The sequence below is a fragment of the Odontesthes bonariensis genome, chromosome 14, assembly GCF_027942865.1.
Source record: "Odontesthes bonariensis isolate fOdoBon6 chromosome 14, fOdoBon6.hap1, whole genome shotgun sequence".
Classification (NCBI taxonomy): Eukaryota; Metazoa; Chordata; class Actinopteri; order Atheriniformes; family Atherinopsidae; genus Odontesthes; species Odontesthes bonariensis.
Window position 1 is genome coordinate 6895711 of NC_134519.1, and position 19629 is coordinate 6915339.

The window sequence follows — 19629 nt, forward strand, 5'->3', positions numbered from 1 at the left end:
AAGCCACAGAGGCTCTCTAACAGAGGGTCCCACTGCAGTGCGGACTGCTCAGGAAGAGACGAAAAGTTTGAATGAATAAAGCAAGTCAGGAAAAAAATAGTAAGAATTAAAAGGGGGTGTTTTGAAGAAGCCCTTCTCTGGGACAAAAATAGGTTTTCCTACATTCTCCCTGCATAATTTACATAAGAGTATTATTTTAAGCGTCATTGATCTGCTCCGTCATCCATCCACCCGTCCATAAATTACTGAAAAATGAGGCACAACGAGAAACAATCATGCATTACATTCAATATAAAAACAGATGCTGCAACATGCTTTGAGTTACAAGCCTTTGTGGAGGCTTCGTGCGGAGACTTCCCACATAACTCCTGCTGTGATAACTATGGGACTTCTTACTCAAACACCAGAGCGAAATACAAGTCAAAACAGAAGAAATACTTTGGTTTGTTTTTGTTTTGAATAAAACTAAATTTAAAAAAAAAAAGCCAAACTTATTTTAGTAAATTCTTAAGATAGATGTAGAAAAATTGCTTTTACATTGAATAAAGACTTAATGTGAAACAATTTGATTAACAAACTAGCATTTTGGGCATCTGATGTCATAGACGCATTGTGGGAGTTTACGAAAAAAAGCACTGACGTGCGACAAGAGTTGTTTTTGTGCCACATTACCTACATTATAAGATAAGCACTGACTTATCTTCATGTATAACTCTCTGAAAACTGATTAATTTCAGTTGTAAATGTCTGTCCTCATTTGTCCATCTGGACCTGCTGCCCTATATTTATACACAGATGTTTAATAATATGTTGTTTATTCTTGTTCATTATGTTTCTTTGGCTGGAGTGTACATTTCCAATGAGGAATTTTTCAGATGTGAAAAGAAAATGTAAGGTCATGATTAATGTCACCTTTCTCTTGTCTTACTTTTGGATGACTTGATAAAAGTTGTGCGCTGCCTAAAGGAGACATTCCTGGTTTCCTCTTGAGTGCCAGCTGGCTCCTCTGCCTGTTTAACAGCCAGCTTGGAGCCGCTCTGCTTTTGTTCTGTCCGCTTTCCTGCAGCCATAAACGGGCAAACCTGCAGCGTTTACAATAAACTGGCCACACAAACAAATATCAAAGAACTTAATCACAGCTGAAGAAACACTATTGTAACTTTATCACCACTTCCCATGTGTTAAGTCACACAACAGAAGTAAAAAAGGGTGGAAGCCAAGTAGTCATACCTTCAAATTAAAACTATAAACACTGTCAGTGGACTTTAATCACTGAGGCAGATATTTAGCCGATTGAAATTAGCACAAGCACTTAGAATAAATATGTTTATGTTATGTGAACATATATAGCCATGTTTACATTGATAAACTGGAGGTGGGGGGACTGTACAGAGCATGAAGATTTTTAGTAGGAAGCTAACTATTAGCTAACGGTGTCCCATTCCAAAATGATGTCCAATAAAATGCTGCTTTATTTGAGATACTAACTTAGTCAAATGTACCTTTAAGAAGTGAAGTGGAGAGGTCTAGAATTATGTAAAACGTTTATAACAAATTTAGTCAAATGATCTGTTGAAAGAAAACAAACAAAAAACATCATGCCAAGCTGATAACAAGCTAACTGGCTAACTTTGCTACATAGCTCGTACATAGCACAGATACAGCCATTCCCTGAATTTCTTTTGGGGTAAATTAGTAATTTTGACTTTATTTTGTTGTATTTTAAAAACAGTTATTCAAAATCAAAGTGGTAGCAGTTCAAACTGGAGATAAAGCTAACAGCTAGTTAGCTATAAATCTTTTTAGCATCAACCGATGCCATTTTTAACCCATGCATCTAATGCTAAACATCAGTAAGCCATTGCTAAATTGATTTATTCTGTTAAGGTTATTCTTTGCATAAACCGGTGAAAATGAGATTTGACTCAGTAGCTATTCTTAGTCTGGGGCACACATGGTCTAAAAGAAATTTGAAAAGCATACCCATGCCAAAAATACATTTTAAAGAAGATTTGCATGGGACAAAACTACTGTAACTTCTTTACATGAACATTTATTGGCTTTTTGTCTAAAAGAGAAATTCAAATTGGGATGGTCTTGGTTTAAAAAATATATTCACTAGAAAGAAAACAAACAAAAAAAACACCATCTGTCCAGGCTAATAACAAGCTAAATAGCCAACTTTGTTACATAGCTCGCTCTTCACAGAAAATTCCAAATTTTTATTTGGTTTTATTGTATTTTTTAAATATTTATTCAACATCAAACCAGTGGTAGTCCCATCTCTATAACTGGGGATCAAGCTAAACGCAAAAATTAGCCACTGATCTAGCTAATAGCAACGGTTGCTACTGATTTAGTTAAATCCAGTCTCCGGTTGCCTTAGCAAAATTAATCTACATTTTCAAAGATGTGTCTATTCTCTTGAGGTTAATCAGAGCATACATTTACTAAAAAAGTATATTGAGTCATCGTTAATTTAACTAACGGAACTGAATCTCTATAACTGGGGATCAAGCTTAACGCAAAAGTTAGCCCCTAATCGAGCTAATAGCAACGGTTGCCACTGATTTAGTTAAATCCACAGTCTCCGGTTGCCTTAGCAACTAGCCTTAGCAACATTACTCTACATTTTCAAAGATGTATCTATTCTCTTGAGGTTAATCAGAGCATACGTGTATTAAAAAGTGTATTGAGTCATCGTTAATTTAACCAACCGAGGCAACACCATTGAATCTTCAGATAAATCATTTTAATAAATTGCAGATGAGTGTATCGTAGCTGGATGTTTTATTTTGACGGGCCGCGGCGGCGATGCGCGTCCGTCTGCGAGCAGCTTGAATTCGGTCGTATTTCATCGGCCGAAGACGCTCAGGCTGGAGGAAGGAGGGCTCGGAGAAAAGTTGAGGGCATGCGGCGTCTTCTACGGACTTTTCCCTCAAACCGAACTTTGTCGGAGCCGAAGACGGAGCGGAGGCGCAAAGAATGAAGTAAACCGGCGCGGCGAGGAGGGAGAGAAGAGCCGTTCACTCCCATCGATCCTTTATCGAGGTATTGATTTGGGCCTGGCTTTGAAATAACAGCTGATGTGAGGAGTAGATATGCATTCATATTGATTTTTACTCAAAAGATTGGGTGTTTTGATTTATTTGCTCGAGGATATACTGTGATACCTGTGTTATTACCTTATTATTAATAATAATAATGACACATTTGAATAGGATCCACTTACTTGATACACATGAAACAGGCTCCAGACTTCATCCAAATTAATTCTATGCAAGAGGACTGAACTAACGCAGGAAAATTTGTCACAGGAAAAGAGGTTTATGTCCAGCACACACACACACACACAACCAGAGGAAAATATGTGTGTGCGCTGTGCACCAGTATCTGTCCAGGAGTGGGAAACCAGTTCAGTATGGTCTCCATTCAGGGTGAGGCAGCTGCTTTCCATCATGCTTGTATATAAAAATCAACATTACGTCCTGCTCTTGGCTTTGAATTTTTAAGCACGTCAGAGACGATAAAAAGATATGATTCTCTATTTAATGCAACTGTGAATTGAATGTTTATCTCGATCGGAGGACATCTCCTTGGGCACTCGGGGCTCTTAGAAGTTGTTTTACGCAGGTTTTTAGCCATTTACTTACTATAAAAAATGATCAGATCATTCAAGAGATATAATAACCTTTTGTTTGCATTCTAAGATAAGTTTAAGGACCATTATAAACTGCAACAAAAACTAACAGTGGTCTCAACGGATATTTTGTTTAACAACCTAGCTCAACCTAGACATGCCGAGTTTAATAAATGAACTGGTACAACCTCGTAGTTTCCACCTGAGGCTAAGAGCACTAAAAAGATCATGTGGAAAACTCAGCTTTCTTGGTTTTTGGCTGCATTTGTGGCTCCTCATGGCAAAGAGCTGCCTGAACGTAGGTGACAAGAGGGTCTGGAAGCTACTAAACGAAGGCTGAATCACAGCTGCAGCAGTGGTCCATACCGTCAATGAGATAAGGTGCATTTGAAGGATTAACATTCACAAGACAGCTTAAACGGAGGCTTCATGACTACCGGGAAGAGTTTCTGGCTTCAGATAAGACGATAGTCAGAAGCTATGAAGGAATTTAGCTCCATGTTTGGCGTGAACCTGGCCAAGACTTCAAGAACAACTGAAATGTGGAGGTGGGAGTGTGCCGATGCGAGGCTGTGAATGAGGCGAATGAAGGAAAATGAGCTTGGCAGGAGTTGCATTTTCCACCTTAATAATGATCCCAGATACAGTGCAACAACCCGCGCAAGAGTTTTTAAAGAGAAGGAAAGTAAAAAGACATGATTTGTACCAGAAATAGCACCTTTGGAGTATTTTAAAGTGGGGAATAGAAAAAAAAAAGAAGATAACCTTCCAGCAAAGTGCTACAGAAGGTTTGCATTGCACCCGACTGGTTTAGAGTGATTAAACTATGCTGCCAGAGGGTGGCAGTATAAGCTATGTAGCTAGTGGTTGTAAATCTGTAGAAGAAATAGTTTTGCTAACTGGAAATAAATCCGAAAGCGTAAAATACAGTTGCTGGTAACTACGTGTTACGTGTGTTTATCACTGCTGCATTGCCATGATTTGATTTTTTAAAATTGGCTGATATGTATGAATTGGACTGGAATTTAATTGATTGGATTCTGATTGGATTACAATTGGCTTGAAATCGATTGTTTTGTTGAAGTACCTTTGCTGTAATTTGGAACTACATAATTAAAACTAAAATGAATTGAATCGCGTATCCTGCCTTCGTTTGGTGCATCGGTTGAACACGTCCCTCGAAATTAACGTTACGCGTAGGGGGGGGGGGTGTAAGTTTTGCATCACCGACTTCTTACACCGTGCTCGGTTTAGGAGCCTCACATACCATCTATGATACCGCTAACCTATTCTACTCACCCCATGTTTACGATTTATTGGAGCGCTTCTGTTTACATCCTGTAACTCCGGCAGCAGCTTCCACTCTGAGTGATCGGGTGTTCGAGGTGAAACGGTGACTGTATTCTCAACGTATGGCGGGAAAAATTAACATTTGCGGTGGACATCTACGTGAGGAAAATGGATTTTCATTGGAAACCCAGCTATTAATCATGTTTAAAAAGAACAACCCAGGAGGATAGAATCTGTTGATAAATATAAGAGCAGACATACAGAATAATGAATGATAAAAAGTACACGCAAGAAGTCTCACTAATGAGTTGTACAGTTATAAATCATTTAGCATTTTACCGATTAAGCAAAGAGGCGTTGTTGTCTGAATATAAAAAGTTTTACATGTACTGTTGTGCAAACAAGTGGAACAAACTGCCAGTGGAGATTAAACTCTCACCAAATGGAGACATTTTTAAATCCAGGTTAAAAACATTTCTGTTCTCATGTGTCTATGCATGAAATATCTTTGAACTTATCTGGACTGTTGCTCGTTTTTAAATTCATTTAAATGATTTTATTTGTTTCTGTTTATATTCTTTTATGTATTTTTAATGCTTCTTCCACTCCCTGCGGCAATGCTTTTATTTTATGTAAAGCACTTTGAATTGTTTGTACATGAAATGTGCTATATAAATACATTTGATTTGATTCTGCCACATCATAAAACTACTTCTTTGTATGAATTAACAGAGGATTAGATCCACTTTAACACTGTTAAACGCTAATAATCAGTAGTTTCTGAAGTCCTAATCCTCCACATTCACATTGACCCGTTTCAGCTGTCTCAGGCACGACTAATATTTTCATCACTTTTTATTGTCATGTCTCAGTTCCAGCGATTGTAAATGGTTCAGAAGCTCTCCTCGGAGTTTCAGCTCTCACTCCACCAGATGGATGCGTTTCAGATCAGAGTTGCAGCCAACTTGGCGAGTTCATCTCAAATGTGGTTTTATGATCTGCACTCAGTCCTCCAGGGATGGCACGCTTGTGTGAAATTGTGCCCACTCAAACATTTTTTGAGCTCCACTTCCCCTGTGCCCTCAGTGTCCCCCCCCCCCCCCTCTTTTCCACAGACTTTGTCACTGTATCGTTGCGTTTTATTTTTTTGTTCCATGCAGGACTTCTGCTGTGAGGATGCGAGCTGTGGCCGCAGCTCTGACTCTGCTGAGTGCGTTCCTCAGTCTGGACTTCCTGGCGGCTCATCGCTCCAAAGCAGACCCGATAAAGCCGCAGAATGACAGAAATACTCACATTGACGAGACGGCGCAGACAAAGAAAAATCAGCCACATATCATATTCATCCTTATCGACGATCAGGTGGGTGCATGGGCGTCGCACCCGTGGGGGATGGGGGTGTTTCGACACCCCCACTTTTACAGCAAGATGATTTCACCTTTTTGAATTTTCAATGACCAAATAAAGTGTTAACAAATCATAAAATGTGTTTTAAAGACCCTGCACCCTCTTTAGAATAATTCCATCCAGATTTGAGCAGTCTAACTATTGTAGTTTCCATACAGGACCTAGTTTAGGGCGATCAAAATGCTAAAAAAAAGCAGTAAAATGACCCTGTTCTGCATTTTTACTAATCAGAAAAAGGTTTCACAAATCCCAGACATGGTTTTAATGAATCTACAGCCTCTTTAGAATAATTCCATCCAGATTTGAGCAGTGTAACTATTGTAGTTTCCATACAGGACCTAGTTTAGGGCGATCAAAATGCAAAAAATGCAGTGAAATTGCCCTTTATGCCTATCCATTTAATCCGCGAATCGGATGCCAACTTCAGCGTCGTGTCTCTGGGCTTGATGTGGCGCTCATGTGCCCCCCCTGGAACACCCCCACATTTAAAATCACTGCTCCACCCCTGGGTGGGTGTGAAATGGTCTGTGCGACTGTTGGACGCCATGAAACATTTCGTCCTTATCTGTAAAGCAACCAAAAATATTCCATATAAGGATGTAGGTGTCAGAAAGAGCAGCAACACAAACAAACAAACAAAAGGAAATAAAAGTCTTTCAACAGGGCTTCAACGACATTGGCTACCACAATCCCACCATCAAGACCCCAACTCTGGACAAACTGGCAGCAGAGGGCGTGAAATTGGAAAACTACTATGTTCAACCCATCTGTACTCCATCACGAAGCCAGCTCATCACCGGCAGGTACAGTCGCCTCTTTATTGGACGCCTGTTTTACACGTTAACATCATCTAGAAAACAAGATTTACTTCCTTTTAAGGCGGTCAATTTTTCCAAAAATCAAAAGTTGGAACGAATTTCAAATGAACACTCAATTCTTCGAACAAGGTAGTGTATTAATCCTCAGAAGACATCTGCGTTGTACGAGGTCAACAAACTACGTTATTTTTGTTCATTACCGTACTTTTTATGGTGTAAAATCCAAAATTCTTCCAAAGACCACCTCTTATATGATTTGATGTTGTAGTTTTACCAGTAGGATGACTGCTTGCCTCCATTTTTATAGCAACATAGCAAACATAACATTAGCAACATTAAGCTCCTTTTACTCAGAAGCACTTATAGAGCGTAATGTTTAAATTCAAACTTGATGTTCAAAGTTTCCTTGCGTTTCAACTGATTTTCGAAGTGAGGCCCACTTTCCTTTAAAGATTCTTTCTGTTGCATAAAGCTGAGTGTTCGATGGATTTATTTTCATTTTGCAGCAATTTAATATTTTCTTTTTTGTTGAGTATGTGAGATAAATTTAGATCATTCAGTCCACAACAGAAGAAACATTACATTATTCACAGTGAGCTTACATACAAACATATTAAATCAAACTCTCACATACTGTATTGAAAACCTTGTGAAACTAATGAAATGCTCTCATACACATAACTGAAAAATCATGCACTCACACTGGTTAAAGACCAGACCAAAGATAAACTCGTGAAAACCCTTTGCATAAACTAGTGAAAACCCTTTGCATAATCTTGTGAAAAGCCTTCGTATAAACTAGCGAAAACCTTTCGTATAAACTTGTGAAAAGCCTTCGTATAAACTAGCGAAAACCCATCATACAAACTTGTGAAAAGCCTTCGTATAAACTAGCGAAAACCATTCGTATAAACTTGTGAAAAGCCTTCGTATAAACTAGCGAAAACCTTTCGTATAAACTTGTGAAAAGCCTTCGTATAAACTAGCGAAAACCTTTCGTATAAACTTCTGAAAAGCCTTCGTATAAACTAGCGAAAACCTTTCGTATAAACTTCTGAAAAGCCTTCGTATAAACTAGCGAAAGCCTTTCGTATAAACTTGTGAAAAGCCTTCGTATAAACTAGCGAAAACCTTTCGTATAAACTTGTGAAAAGCCTTCGTATAAACTAGCGAAAACCATTCGTATAAACTTGTGAAAAGCCTTCGTATAAACTAGCGAAAACCATTCGTATAAACTTGTGAAAAGCCTTCGTATAAACTAGCGAAAACCATTCGTATAAACTTGTGAAAAGCCTTCGTATAAACTAGCGAAAACCTTTCGTATAAACTTGTGAAAAGCCTTCGTATAAACTAGCGAAAACCTTTCGTATAAACTTCTGAAAAGCCTTCGTATAAACTAGCGAAAACCTTTCGTATAAACTTGTGAAAAGCCTTCGTATAAACTAGCGAAAACCATTCGTATAAACTTGTGAAAAGCCTTCGTATAAACTAGCGAAAAACATTCGTATAAACTTGTGAAAAGCCTTCGTATAAACTAGCGAAAAACATTCGTATAAACTTGTGAAAAGCCTTCGTATAAACTAGCGAAAAACATTCGTATAAACTTGTGAAAAGCCTTCGTATAAACTAGCGAAAACCTTTCGTATAAACTTGTGAAAAGCCTTCGTATAAACTAGCGAAAAACATTCGTATAAACTTGTGAAAAGCCTTCGTATAAACTAGCGAAAACCTTTCGTATAAACTTGTGAAAAGCCTTCGTATAAACTCGTGAAAACCATTTGTATAAACTCGTGAAAAGCCTTCGTATAAACTAGCGAAAAACATTCGTATAAACTTGTGAAAAGCCTTCGTATAAACTAGCGAAAACCTTTCGTATAAACTTGTGAAAAGCCTTCGTATAAACTCGTGAAAACCATTTGTATAAACTTGTGAAAAGCCTTCGTATAAACTAGCGAAAAACATTCGTATAAACTTGTGAAAAGCCTTCGTATAAACTAGCGAAAACCTTTCGTATAAACTTGTGAAAAGCCTTCGTATAAACTAGCGAAAAACATTCGTATAAACTTGTGAAAAGCCTTCGTATAAACTAGCGAAAACCTTTCGTATAAACTTGTGAAAAGCCTTCGTATAAACTCGTGAAAACCATTTGTATAAACTCGTGAAAAGCCTTCGTATAAACTAGCGAAAACCCTTTGTATATTGAAGAAAATGTAAAAGGCCTTACAATTGAAATTGTAAATTGGTGGATGTTTGGCCCACGTTATTTTGTTATTTCCAAAGAAATTGCTGCAGTCTCGTGTCTTATCACTCGTGAAATGTTGGAGTTATTCTTGAGTTTTTACCAGAGATTTTAGAAAAGTTTCTTTTCTTTATGCTTTTAAAGCCACGATCATACTGAGCTGCTTTTAAATCAGTATAGTAAATTTCAAGTAGTAAAAAAAGAAGACATTTTTAGGATTTTATGGATTTCCGGGAGGTAAATTAACATGAAGGAAGCATGAGAAACGGGCTCGAGATGTAAGAAATATTTTGAGCACAGCATAGACAGTTGTTGAGTCTTGGGCTCCGATTCACATGTTTATTGATTTATCAGTGTAACAGCAGTGAGGATCAATAAGTCCCACTAACAGGTCCTTTTTTTTCTTTGAGATATCAGATCCACACAGGCTTACAACACTCCATTATCAGGCCCAGCCAGCCGAGCTGTTTGCCCTCGAACATGGACACCCTGCCCGAGAGGCTCCGCGAGGCCGGCTACGCCACACACATGGTCGGCAAGTGGCACCTGGGCTTCTACAGGTGAGCTGGAACCTCCACAGGTGTTTGTGGGGTTTTAATCCTACAGTTAGCGTTAACAGAAAGTTGAACTCTCTGATTAGTCATTAACAAAACCCACCGTAACTGTTTGGCTTTGCATGGAGGGTGAAATACCTGATAAATACACATTCGCTCGGTCCGTGTATCTCCCTTCAGGATATTTATCGTGGCCAAATGCATCGTAATTTCGTTCTACAGTCCATCTCTGATGATGTTATGTTGAATGACAATAAAAAATAATCTGAAGGTTATCGGACACTTTTTTTTTTTTTTTTAATGCATGTGTTTATTAGTTTTTGTTTGCTTTGTTGCATGTGTTAATGCCTTGTTTGACTTGATGTAATTTGCAAACTTTTCCTCCCTATTCTCCCTCCCCTCCTTTCTCCCCCCCGCCAAATAAGTATAAGAAAAACATGTTAAAACTCTAAAAATAAGATGAAGATAAAGTAGAAAAGCAATAAGTAAATAAATAAATGAAATAAATGAAATAAATGAAATAAAAATAAAACAGAAATAGAGATAAATGAATAAATATATAATAATAAATACTTTTTAAATATATGTACCGAAAACAGCTACAGCGCTAATGAGTTTCAAGGGCGTTCCTCAGAACATTATATCGTATCACACAGACAGTCTACTCCCTCAAAGTCTCTTCTTGCTGGAGCAAGTTACCAACATTAGCATCTTAGAAAACTTATAAAAGGTCTCCAGGTATCATCAAAAACATGTTGTTTCCGTCTAATAATGCATGTTATCTTTTCCGTTGTGGTTATCGGACACTTTTAACAACAATCTGAGATCGTTTGTGCCAAAAACAAAATCCATTTTGACCCGATTTTCCAGATCAGACAGACGTGGACTGCAGATGCAGGCCAGTCAAACACACACTGCGTGTATGAAGCATGAAAGTCAAGCAGAACGAGGTCCGTTCTGCTTAAATAACCTCTTACCTCTCAGGAAAAGACGTCACCTTAATGGCAGCGTGTCCAAAACCTTTCTATCTGATAACAGCCGCGATGCTCTTTCTCATCAGTTTTTCCCCAAAAGCAGCTGAAACTCATCTGACCACAGAACACGTGTCCACCGTCTTTCTGTCCATCTGAGATGAGCTGGTGTCCTCAGAAATTAGTGGATAAATGGCTTCCTCCTTGTGTAATACAGATTCAGGTCCACGCAGAGGTGGACTGTGTTGAGTTAAAATGGTTTTCCAAGCTACTTCTGAGCCCATGTAGCTGTATTAATTATTATTATTATTATTAATTACTTTTTTCTCTCGTTCTTTAGGAAAGCATGTCTACCCACCAGAAAAGGTTTTGACACTTTCTTTGGCTCTTTAACAGGAAGTGTGGATTACTACAGGTAAATTACGAGTATTTTTTTTTTATAAAACTACCAAGTTAATGCTGACAAATCCCAATGTTTACATCAGTTTGCCTGGTTGCTTTCTCTTCTTCTGCTTCTCCATTTGTGTCTAGTTATGGGTCCTGCGACGGTCCGGGTTTGTGTGGATACGATCTCCATGACGACGAGGGCGTAGCGTGGGGCCAGGAGGGAAAATACTCCACAACGCTGTTCACGCAGAAAGCTCGCAAGATCCTGGAGAGTCACGACCCCACGGACAGACCGCTCTTCCTGCTGCTCTCCCTCCAGGTATCGATCAGAGGTCCGATATCAGAGGAACGTGGAACATAAAAGTTTGGGGTCCGTGGCGTAGTTGGTTGAGCAGGCGCCCCACGTACAGAGGCTATAGTCCTCGCTGCAGCTGGTTCGAGTCCCGCATCGGATGGCCCTTTGTTGCATGTTGTTCCCCCTCTCTCTGCCCCCTGCTTCCTGTCTCTCTTAACTGTCCTATCAATTAAAAGGTGGAGGTGCACCGATTGCAAAATTCTTGGCCGATACCGATTTCCGTTTTTTAAGGAGGTCTGACCTGCCAAAACCGGTTTTTCCAATACCGATTTTCTATCTAAGAAATAATTATAATCATAATAATAGACACTATATTTGTTTGGCTTGAGTACCCTTTCCCAAATTTAATACAAGTACCCTTCTCCCAGACAATATTTTGCTTATATAACTGCAATTAAAACCACAACTAGTACAATAACAATAGCGAAATAATATGGGCTTATTCTTTACAAGATAGAGAAACGTTTACTGTTCTGGTGGTTGTTGTTGTTTCTTTTCGTTTTTTTTTGTTTGTTTTTGGTTTTATACTTGTACTAAGTGTTGCTATATATTATCTCATAAATATCTGACTTGCAAGGAAGGAAAATTTGAATGTTGGATAATAACTTTGCCCCTGATGTCTCCTTGAACATAAGAGGACTCTTATTTCTGAATATGTGTGTGTTTTAGAGGGTTGCTGTGGTTGCTGCGACTCTGCTGCATCCCTCCTCTTAGCGGCAGTGTCCTCCTTATATGTGATCTGTGCATCTCTAATTAAAAGGCATTAAAAGGCATAACAAGGCGCCCCCCCCCCCCCCCCCCCCAAAAAAAAGAAATCAAAGTTTAACATCCTTTGTGGTGCTGCCATTTTTCTTTGGGTTTCAGTAAATTTGTTGGACGCAACAAAGCATCCTTTGACCTCTGGATAAATTTGTGTGAAAGAAGGCGTCATTAAAGCGTTCGACACTCCATCGTGGCCATCTTCAGGAGAAAATTAACTTAAATTATTTCCTCCAGGCAGTCCACACTCCTCTACAGCCTCCGAAGTCCTACATCTATCCCTACCGGGACATGGCTAACATCGCCAGGAGGAAGTATGCCGCCATGGTCTCCACAGTGGACGAGGCGGTCCGAAACGTCACGTACGCCCTCAGAAAGTACGGATACTACCGAAACAGCGTAATCATCTACTCCACTGACAACGGCGCCCAGCCGTTCACGGGAGGGAGCAACTGGCCGCTACGAGGCAGAAAGGTAGAAGGAGCTGTTTTATTCGTGTTTCTCATAATCTGGCTCCTCTCGTGGCTACAGTTTTTCCTTCTCTGGTCTGTAAACTTGGACGTAATTTTCTCCCCGGCTGCTTTTCCAAACCCTGTCGCCCAGCGTCCGTTTGTCAGAAAACAGAAACGTGACAGAGTTGCACTCGCTGGCTTGGTTTTCAGGGCACGTACTGGGAGGGTGGAGTCCGTGGCGTGGCGTTTGTGCACAGTCCTCTGCTGAGGCGCAGGAGACGGGTCTCCAAAGCTCTTCTCCACATCACCGACTGGTTCCCGACACTGGTGGGCCTGGCAGGGGGGAACATAAGCCAGGTCTGTGAGACTCAAACAGGGATTTTTTGTGTTGTTTTATACCACTTAAAGCACTTTAAATAGACTTCTCTAAAAGCTTTGTTGGCTTAGAAAAGCAATGCAACGCAGCATCTGTCTAATCCAGAGGGCTGATAGCCTCCATTAGCACACATTAATGGAAGATCTCACACAGTAAAGAGCCTCTCATTACCCGACCTATGACCCTTGCTTTTTGCGTTTGTCTTCCAGAGCCAAGGTCTGGATGGTTTTGATGTTTGGCCCACCATCAGCGAGGGAAAGGAGTCGCCACGTCAGGAAATCCTTCACAACATCGACCCTCTGCACAAATCTCCTCCCGAGACCGCGAGCTGGGATGGCACCAGCATGAAGGCACCTGCAGGTAAACTGACAGACGTTTGGATTCACAACGTTCGTTTGATTTGTCCTTTAGAGCCACCGTCCTGCCAAAATCTGCAGTGTTTACGGCTCGTCTGCAAACATCGGCGAGTTAAGCCAGCGTAGCTCGAGGCCCAGCTGTGTTGGTATACAGCCTCAAAAAACACCACTGTGGCTCCTCTTTCCTTAAACACAGACTGTTTTCCGTCACACAGGCAGGAAACAACAAGAAGATGGAGAAAAGAAGTAAACACGAGTCAGAGAAACAGGAAAAATGAAGATGAGAAGACAGATTTTAATGCCTGAGCTGTATCGATAAGAAAGGGAAGCTATTTGGGTCAATACTCAACTCAGTGGATTTGAAAATTAAGCAATGAAGATGATTACATTTAGTTCCAAGAGTTTTAACATTAATATTGCTCGAAATCTTTTAGTTTTTACGAAAAAAACTGCATCTCAAAACCCAGAAGTGTTAGAATTTAATAAGATAAAGAGCTGAGTATGGGTAGAACATCTGGCTAAGGCAACATCTGCAGTTATATGGATGCTGTAGGTTGAGGAGCTTACTCATCCTGGAGGGGTTCAGAGTAGAGTCACTGATCTCGGGTATCTGGTCAGGATGCCTTGAGGGAGGTTTTCTTTTGGACATAAGAAGATGAATAAGAAGAGTGAAAAGGGTTAAAACCAGGGTAAAAGTCTACAGAGAAAAGATACGTCATAAGATTGTAATGATGCGTCTGACCGGGATCGGTCAGCGCTACGAGCCAGCGAGAGCAGCTCATTGGCCGACCTAAGTGAGCAGCATATTAGACCGTTCAGACACTTAAAAGCTGAAGGATTGTGGGGATGGTCGCCAACGCAAAGAACCAGCTGCGTGCATGAGTGACTTTCTCCAGATTGTTTAAAAAAAAGAAAAGGTTTCACCTCGGTTGAAACTGCCCTGACCTGCAGATCAAATTCAAAAGCCAGCGAGAGAGCGAGCGGACAGTTGAGGGGAGGTCCGTCTCCTCGTTGTTTCACGAAAAAAAACGAAAAGCCTGAAGACCACAGAATCGCACCTCTTTAGATAGCTTCCAGTTTTAGGAGAGTTTGAATGAAGCTGCGAGGAGCGTTAAGCCTCTGGCATGGTTGCCGCGTCTGCTAGCGCGAGCGGTGTTGATGACGTCACGATTTCGTGCCGGCTATATACGGTGGCGCCAGTCGATGCGCCAGTTGTTGCAATTTTCTCCGTCACAGAGGCGTCGCTGCTACGTGAAGGTTACCGCTACTCTACAACCACGAAAGTGGAGAAGAAAACAATGAAGAGCAGGAACACTGTCATCAACGGTGCTGCTGCAGTATCTGGAAGATGAAATGCTTCGTGTGTTTCTGTGTTTCACGAAGTTCGTGAGCCAAGATAATTCAGTTAATAGAGGTGAAGGTCTGAAGCCCCCGGCATCACCACTTGGAGTCTCTGCCCTCTTCTTTGCCTTCACGTATCTGTCCCGTAGCTTCTTCCACACATTCTTACAGAACTCTCCCTCTTTCCCCAAAGTTCTGCCAATCTCTGTGCATCAGTTTTGGGAGTTTACGTTGCTCCCTGTGCTGTTTCACTGCAGTTTCGTACAGCTGCCTGTACAAACGCACCTCCTGACTGAGCCTGGTCTCTGATTGGTCCATCCGGTTTGTCGTTCTCGGCGCAGCCAAGTTACAAAAATCAACTGGTGCACGACAACGCGCTGCGCCGCCTTTTCAAGGCAAGCGCCAGGCCTGAAACGTCATTTTGACGTCACGGGTCGGCTGCGCCGTGAGCGACGCGTCAAGCTGCCGTCACTTTAGCAGACGGATTCATCTGTTAGTTATGCATCTCATGTTCGAACAGAACTGAATGATGCATCCAAAGACCCAACGTTTCCCAACAGAAAGTGTCATTGTTATTGTGCCACCCGATTAGTGGTTTTAGGAGGTTTTTGGGAGTGTTTACTTCATTTCCTGGTACATTAATATGTTCTTTGGTTTGGCAGTGAGCTCATCAAAAGGAGCAGAAATTAAGAAGCCAAAGAAGAAGAAGAAGAAAGTTCTGAAGCAGAAACCGAACAAAAAGTCAGCGTTCAAGTTAAAGAGCACCAAGAAACCTTCGACTTTTTCCTACGGTGCCACCGAGCCGAAGATTTCCAAACCCCTCCCCAAAGCTAAGCTGAGGCCTGTCCCGAAATCAAAGCCGCAGATGCTCTCCAGTGGGAGTCCTCCATCAGGAACGTCCCGCCCCAAATATCGACCTCAGATCCAACCACGTCCGAAGACCAAATCCAAACGGACCACGTCCCAGAACCAGAACTCATCCAAGTCGGCGCCACTTCAGCCGAAATCCAAGACGCAGCTCAAACTCGAGTTGAAGTCGAAGCCCGGGCAGACGACGTTCCGATACCAGAACATGTCCAAGCCCAAATCCCCCCAGGCTGGGCTCCGGTCCCCGCCGTCCCCGCTGTGGGACACATCTGTTCAGGCTGCCATCAGAGTGGGAGACTGGAAGCTGCTAACGGGAGATCCAGGCCACGGAGACTGGGTCCCGCTGCAGGTACCGCGGCACCGCGAGCCGATCCGTTTCAATGTTCTGTTCAAATGAATCAAAACAAGCTAAATCATGTCCCACTATGATCCGCAGATGCTCCCCACGCTCCCTGGTCGCTGGTGGAACCTTGAGCGCACCTCGTCACCTCCCTACAAGTCTTCCGCCCTGAAAAACATCTGGTTGTTCAACATCACCGGCGACCCGTACGAGCGGCAGGACCTGGCGGACCGGAGGCCAGATGTGGTCCAACAGCTGCTGGCCCGGCTCGCCTACTACAACCAGACGGCCGTACCCGTTTACTTCCCACCCGACGACCCCAGAGCCGACCCCAGCCGGCACGGCGGAGCCTGGGTGCCCTGGGTGGGCGAGGAGGAGGACGAGGAGGGGAAATACCAAGGAGTGTACAAGAAAGGGAGGAACGGGAAGAAGAAGAAGAAGAAAAAGAAGTGCCGGCTGTGCAAGCTGAAGTCGTTCTTTCTGAAACTGAACACGGGGATGATGTCCAGCCGCATCTGAGGCGTCGGCTCAGCCAGGTGAACGTTTCCAGCCATTAAGACTCTTTGACACGTCGTTATGTTTTTCAGGTTCAATTGAAATGAGTCGATTTCTTTTTATTTAGAGTCAAACTGTTCATTTTCTTAGGTTTTTTCCCCCCTTTCGTGACAAAGCGTTGGTGTTAAAGACGTGATCCGAGGTGACGCCGAACAGTTTAACTCGCACGCTCACCCGCCACTTTATTAGCTACACCTGTTCACAAACAGCCAATCAGCCAATCACAAGGCAGCAACTCCATGCATTCAGGTTCAAACCGAGCATCAGAATGGGGAAGAAAGGGGGATTAAGAGACTTTTAACATTAACTTTAACACAGCACGAGTAGTTGTGTGCACAGCAGACGGGCACCACTCCTGTCAGCTGAGAACAGGAAGCCGAGGCTACGGTTAGCGCAGGTTTACCCAAACTGGGCGATAGAAGAAGCCTGGACTGATGAGTCTCAGTTTCAGCTGCCAGATTCACGTGGCGAGGTCAGAATTTGGTGTAAACAACGAGAAAGCACGGCTCCATCCTGGCTCGTATCAACAGTTCAGGCAGGTGGTGGTGAAATGGTGTGGGGGGGTGTTTTCTTGGCACACTTTGGGCCTCTTTGTATTCAATTCAATTCATTTTTATTTACATAGCACCAAATACAACACATGTCATCTCAAGGCACTAAGATAATAAAGTTCAATTCAAGCCAATTGGAATTCAATTAATCGTAATCATAATTATTCATAAAATAATCCAATTCGTTCATATAGAGCCAATTCAAAAACAATTTCCCAGCTAAGGAAACCAACAGATTGCACTGAAACTTTGTTTTCGGTCCAATCTCCAATCTCTAGTGCCAACTCAGCATCGTCTAAAGGCCACAGCGTCCGTCCCTTTATGACCACAGTGTGCCCATCTGCTGATGGCTGCTTCCAGCAGGATAATGTCTCTATAGCCTCGTTCCCACTATGCAGTCCGGTACGGGTCGGTTCAGAACGGTTCGCTTACTTCAGTGTTTCCACTACCACCAAAGCGTACCGGTCCCATGGAACCCGTTACCATGGAACCCGTTACCATGTCTGTAACCCTTCTGCTTGGGGTACCGAGCACACAGGACCGGTTCCAGGCTCTGCTCTCCGGTGTTGGTGAGGAGGCTGTGCAGCGGGAGCTCGATGGCGCTGGGCCAAACCAAAAAGTTTTCCAGCTGATTGCCGCAGAAATGTCAGAGAGTGGTTTCAACCGGACCGCGAGCCGGTGTGGCATTAAGCTGAAGAAGCTCGGAGGTGGTTCCAAATAATGGATGTTATTTGTTATTTGCTATTTACGCTTCGGCACGCACTCCGCCCACCCCTGAGGGTCCGCTTTGTACCGTGGGAACGCAAGCTGACCCCAAAGAGACCCGACCCGTACCGTACCGATACGAACCGACCCGTACCGGACTGCATAGTGGAAACGAGGCTTAACTGGTTCCTTGAACATGGCTTTAGTTCACTGTCCTCCAGTGGCCTCCACAGCCACCAGATCTCGGCACCTTTGGGATCTGGTGGAGTGTTTCCAGCAACTTTTTGAATCTATGCCACCAAGAATTAAGGCTAGCCTGGGAATTCCCATGCTGCTTTTCGCGCGATTTCATTCACACTGCAAAGTCAGCCTGGAAACCACCGCCCTTATTTTTGCCTGAGTTAGGGAACCAATCACAGAGGGGGGGGGGGGCAGCAAGACGATGACGACGTGTATGCGCGACACCGAAGCTTGTAGAGTGTTAATCCAACATGGCAACGGACACAACGTTACCGTTCGATGCAGCCTTAGAAAGTGTTTTAAGTAGCTTAGAACGCAAGTTTACTTTTAAAAAAGAGCAACGTTTGGCGTTGAAAGATTTCATTGCTCGAATTTCTGTCTACATACGTCATCTGGTATAAAGTGATACAATTGGCTATGAATCGCTCGCAAAGCAGCATGGGAAGAACCAGACGCCATTTGATAGACATTCGTAGCGCCCAAATAAACGGCTCTAGGCATTCGCAAACCACGCCTCAAATACGAGAAAATGCACACCTAGTTCCCAGACCACCATCTCATCGAGATGTGGACGCGTCAGCCAGGCTAGATTAAGGCAGGAATCTGAATTAAAATGAAGGAATCTGATGGCAAAAGGGTGATTAACCTTTTACCGGCACGGTGTACCTGATAAAGAGGCCGGTGAGTGTGTGTTACAGTAGTTTAAAATCTGAAGGATCAGTCCGCTCAGACCTCCTGCAGATCACCCGTCTGCTGGTTATCTACTCTTATCAGTAATTTACTGACCTGGGTAAGTTTCTGAAGGTGATCCACGTCAACTCATCCATGATCACAGATTTAAATCACGACTCTAAAACAAATAAACTCCGGTTCAGGTTATCGACATCATATCAAAAGATAAAGTTATTAAAGCCCGGTTTGTTCGAAGTAACATTTATCATGTAAAAAGCAGCTGTTCCTTTGTTTTCCACTGCGGGCATTTACCAGCTTGTTGATTTAATAATAATAATAATACGTGTATATTAATCAGCCATTGTGGGAAAGGTTTGTACCTCCTGGACTGACCGAAGCGTAGAGGCTTCACTCGTTCTTCAAAGTCACGTCTTTACAACAAGACGTGCTGCTTTGGTAGCTTTTTGAATGTCGGGTGACGCTTCTCTTTCCAATCTGTAGCCCGCGACGTCTTTCCGTCAGCGTTTAGTTCCAGGGTAGATATTTCAGCTCATTTTCCCCTGCAGTCATGTCAGAAGCAGGAACAGACGGTGAATTTTCAGCTAAAGAAGTCACGTCAAGTATAAATGTTGGTGCAGGGGTTCAGTCCGGTCTGATTTCTGTAAATAAATAAAGTTTAGTGTCATTATCGAGGATAAAGGTCATTTTAAATGGATTAAGACTAAGATGTCGAATTAAGCTCTGTGAATACACTCCA

At 42.3% G+C, this 19629-nt stretch overlaps 1 protein-coding gene across 1 annotated transcript; it reads left to right on the forward strand.

Moving 5' to 3' along the window:
• Positions 1–2855: 2855 nt before the first annotated feature.
• LOC142398634 (arylsulfatase I-like) lies at positions 2856–19424 on the forward strand. The gene is made up of 11 exons (XM_075482711.1): positions 2856–3051; positions 6091–6289; positions 6998–7137; positions 9802–9951; positions 11257–11331; positions 11448–11622; positions 12655–12891; positions 13080–13226; positions 13455–13605; positions 15605–16158; positions 16246–19424. Exons 2-11 carry the CDS (start codon positions 6107–6109, stop codon positions 16666–16668), a joined length of 2235 nt encoding a protein of 744 aa, XP_075338826.1. The 5' UTR covers positions 2856–3051; positions 6091–6106; the 3' UTR covers positions 16669–19424.
• The last annotated feature ends 205 nt before the right edge of the window (positions 19425–19629 follow it).

Coding starts and splice junctions, on each gene's coding strand:
- LOC142398634 (XM_075482711.1), top strand. CDS start 6,107: ATGCGAGCTGTGGCCGCAGCTCTGACTCTGCTGAGTGCGTTCCTCAGT. Junction 12,892..13,079: donor GGCCGCTACGAGGCAGAAAG/GTAGAAGGAGCT, acceptor CTTGGTTTTCAG/GGCACGTACTGGGAGGGTGG. Junction 13,227..13,454: donor CAGGGGGGAACATAAGCCAG/GTCTGTGAGACT, acceptor TTTGTCTTCCAG/AGCCAAGGTCTGGATGGTTT.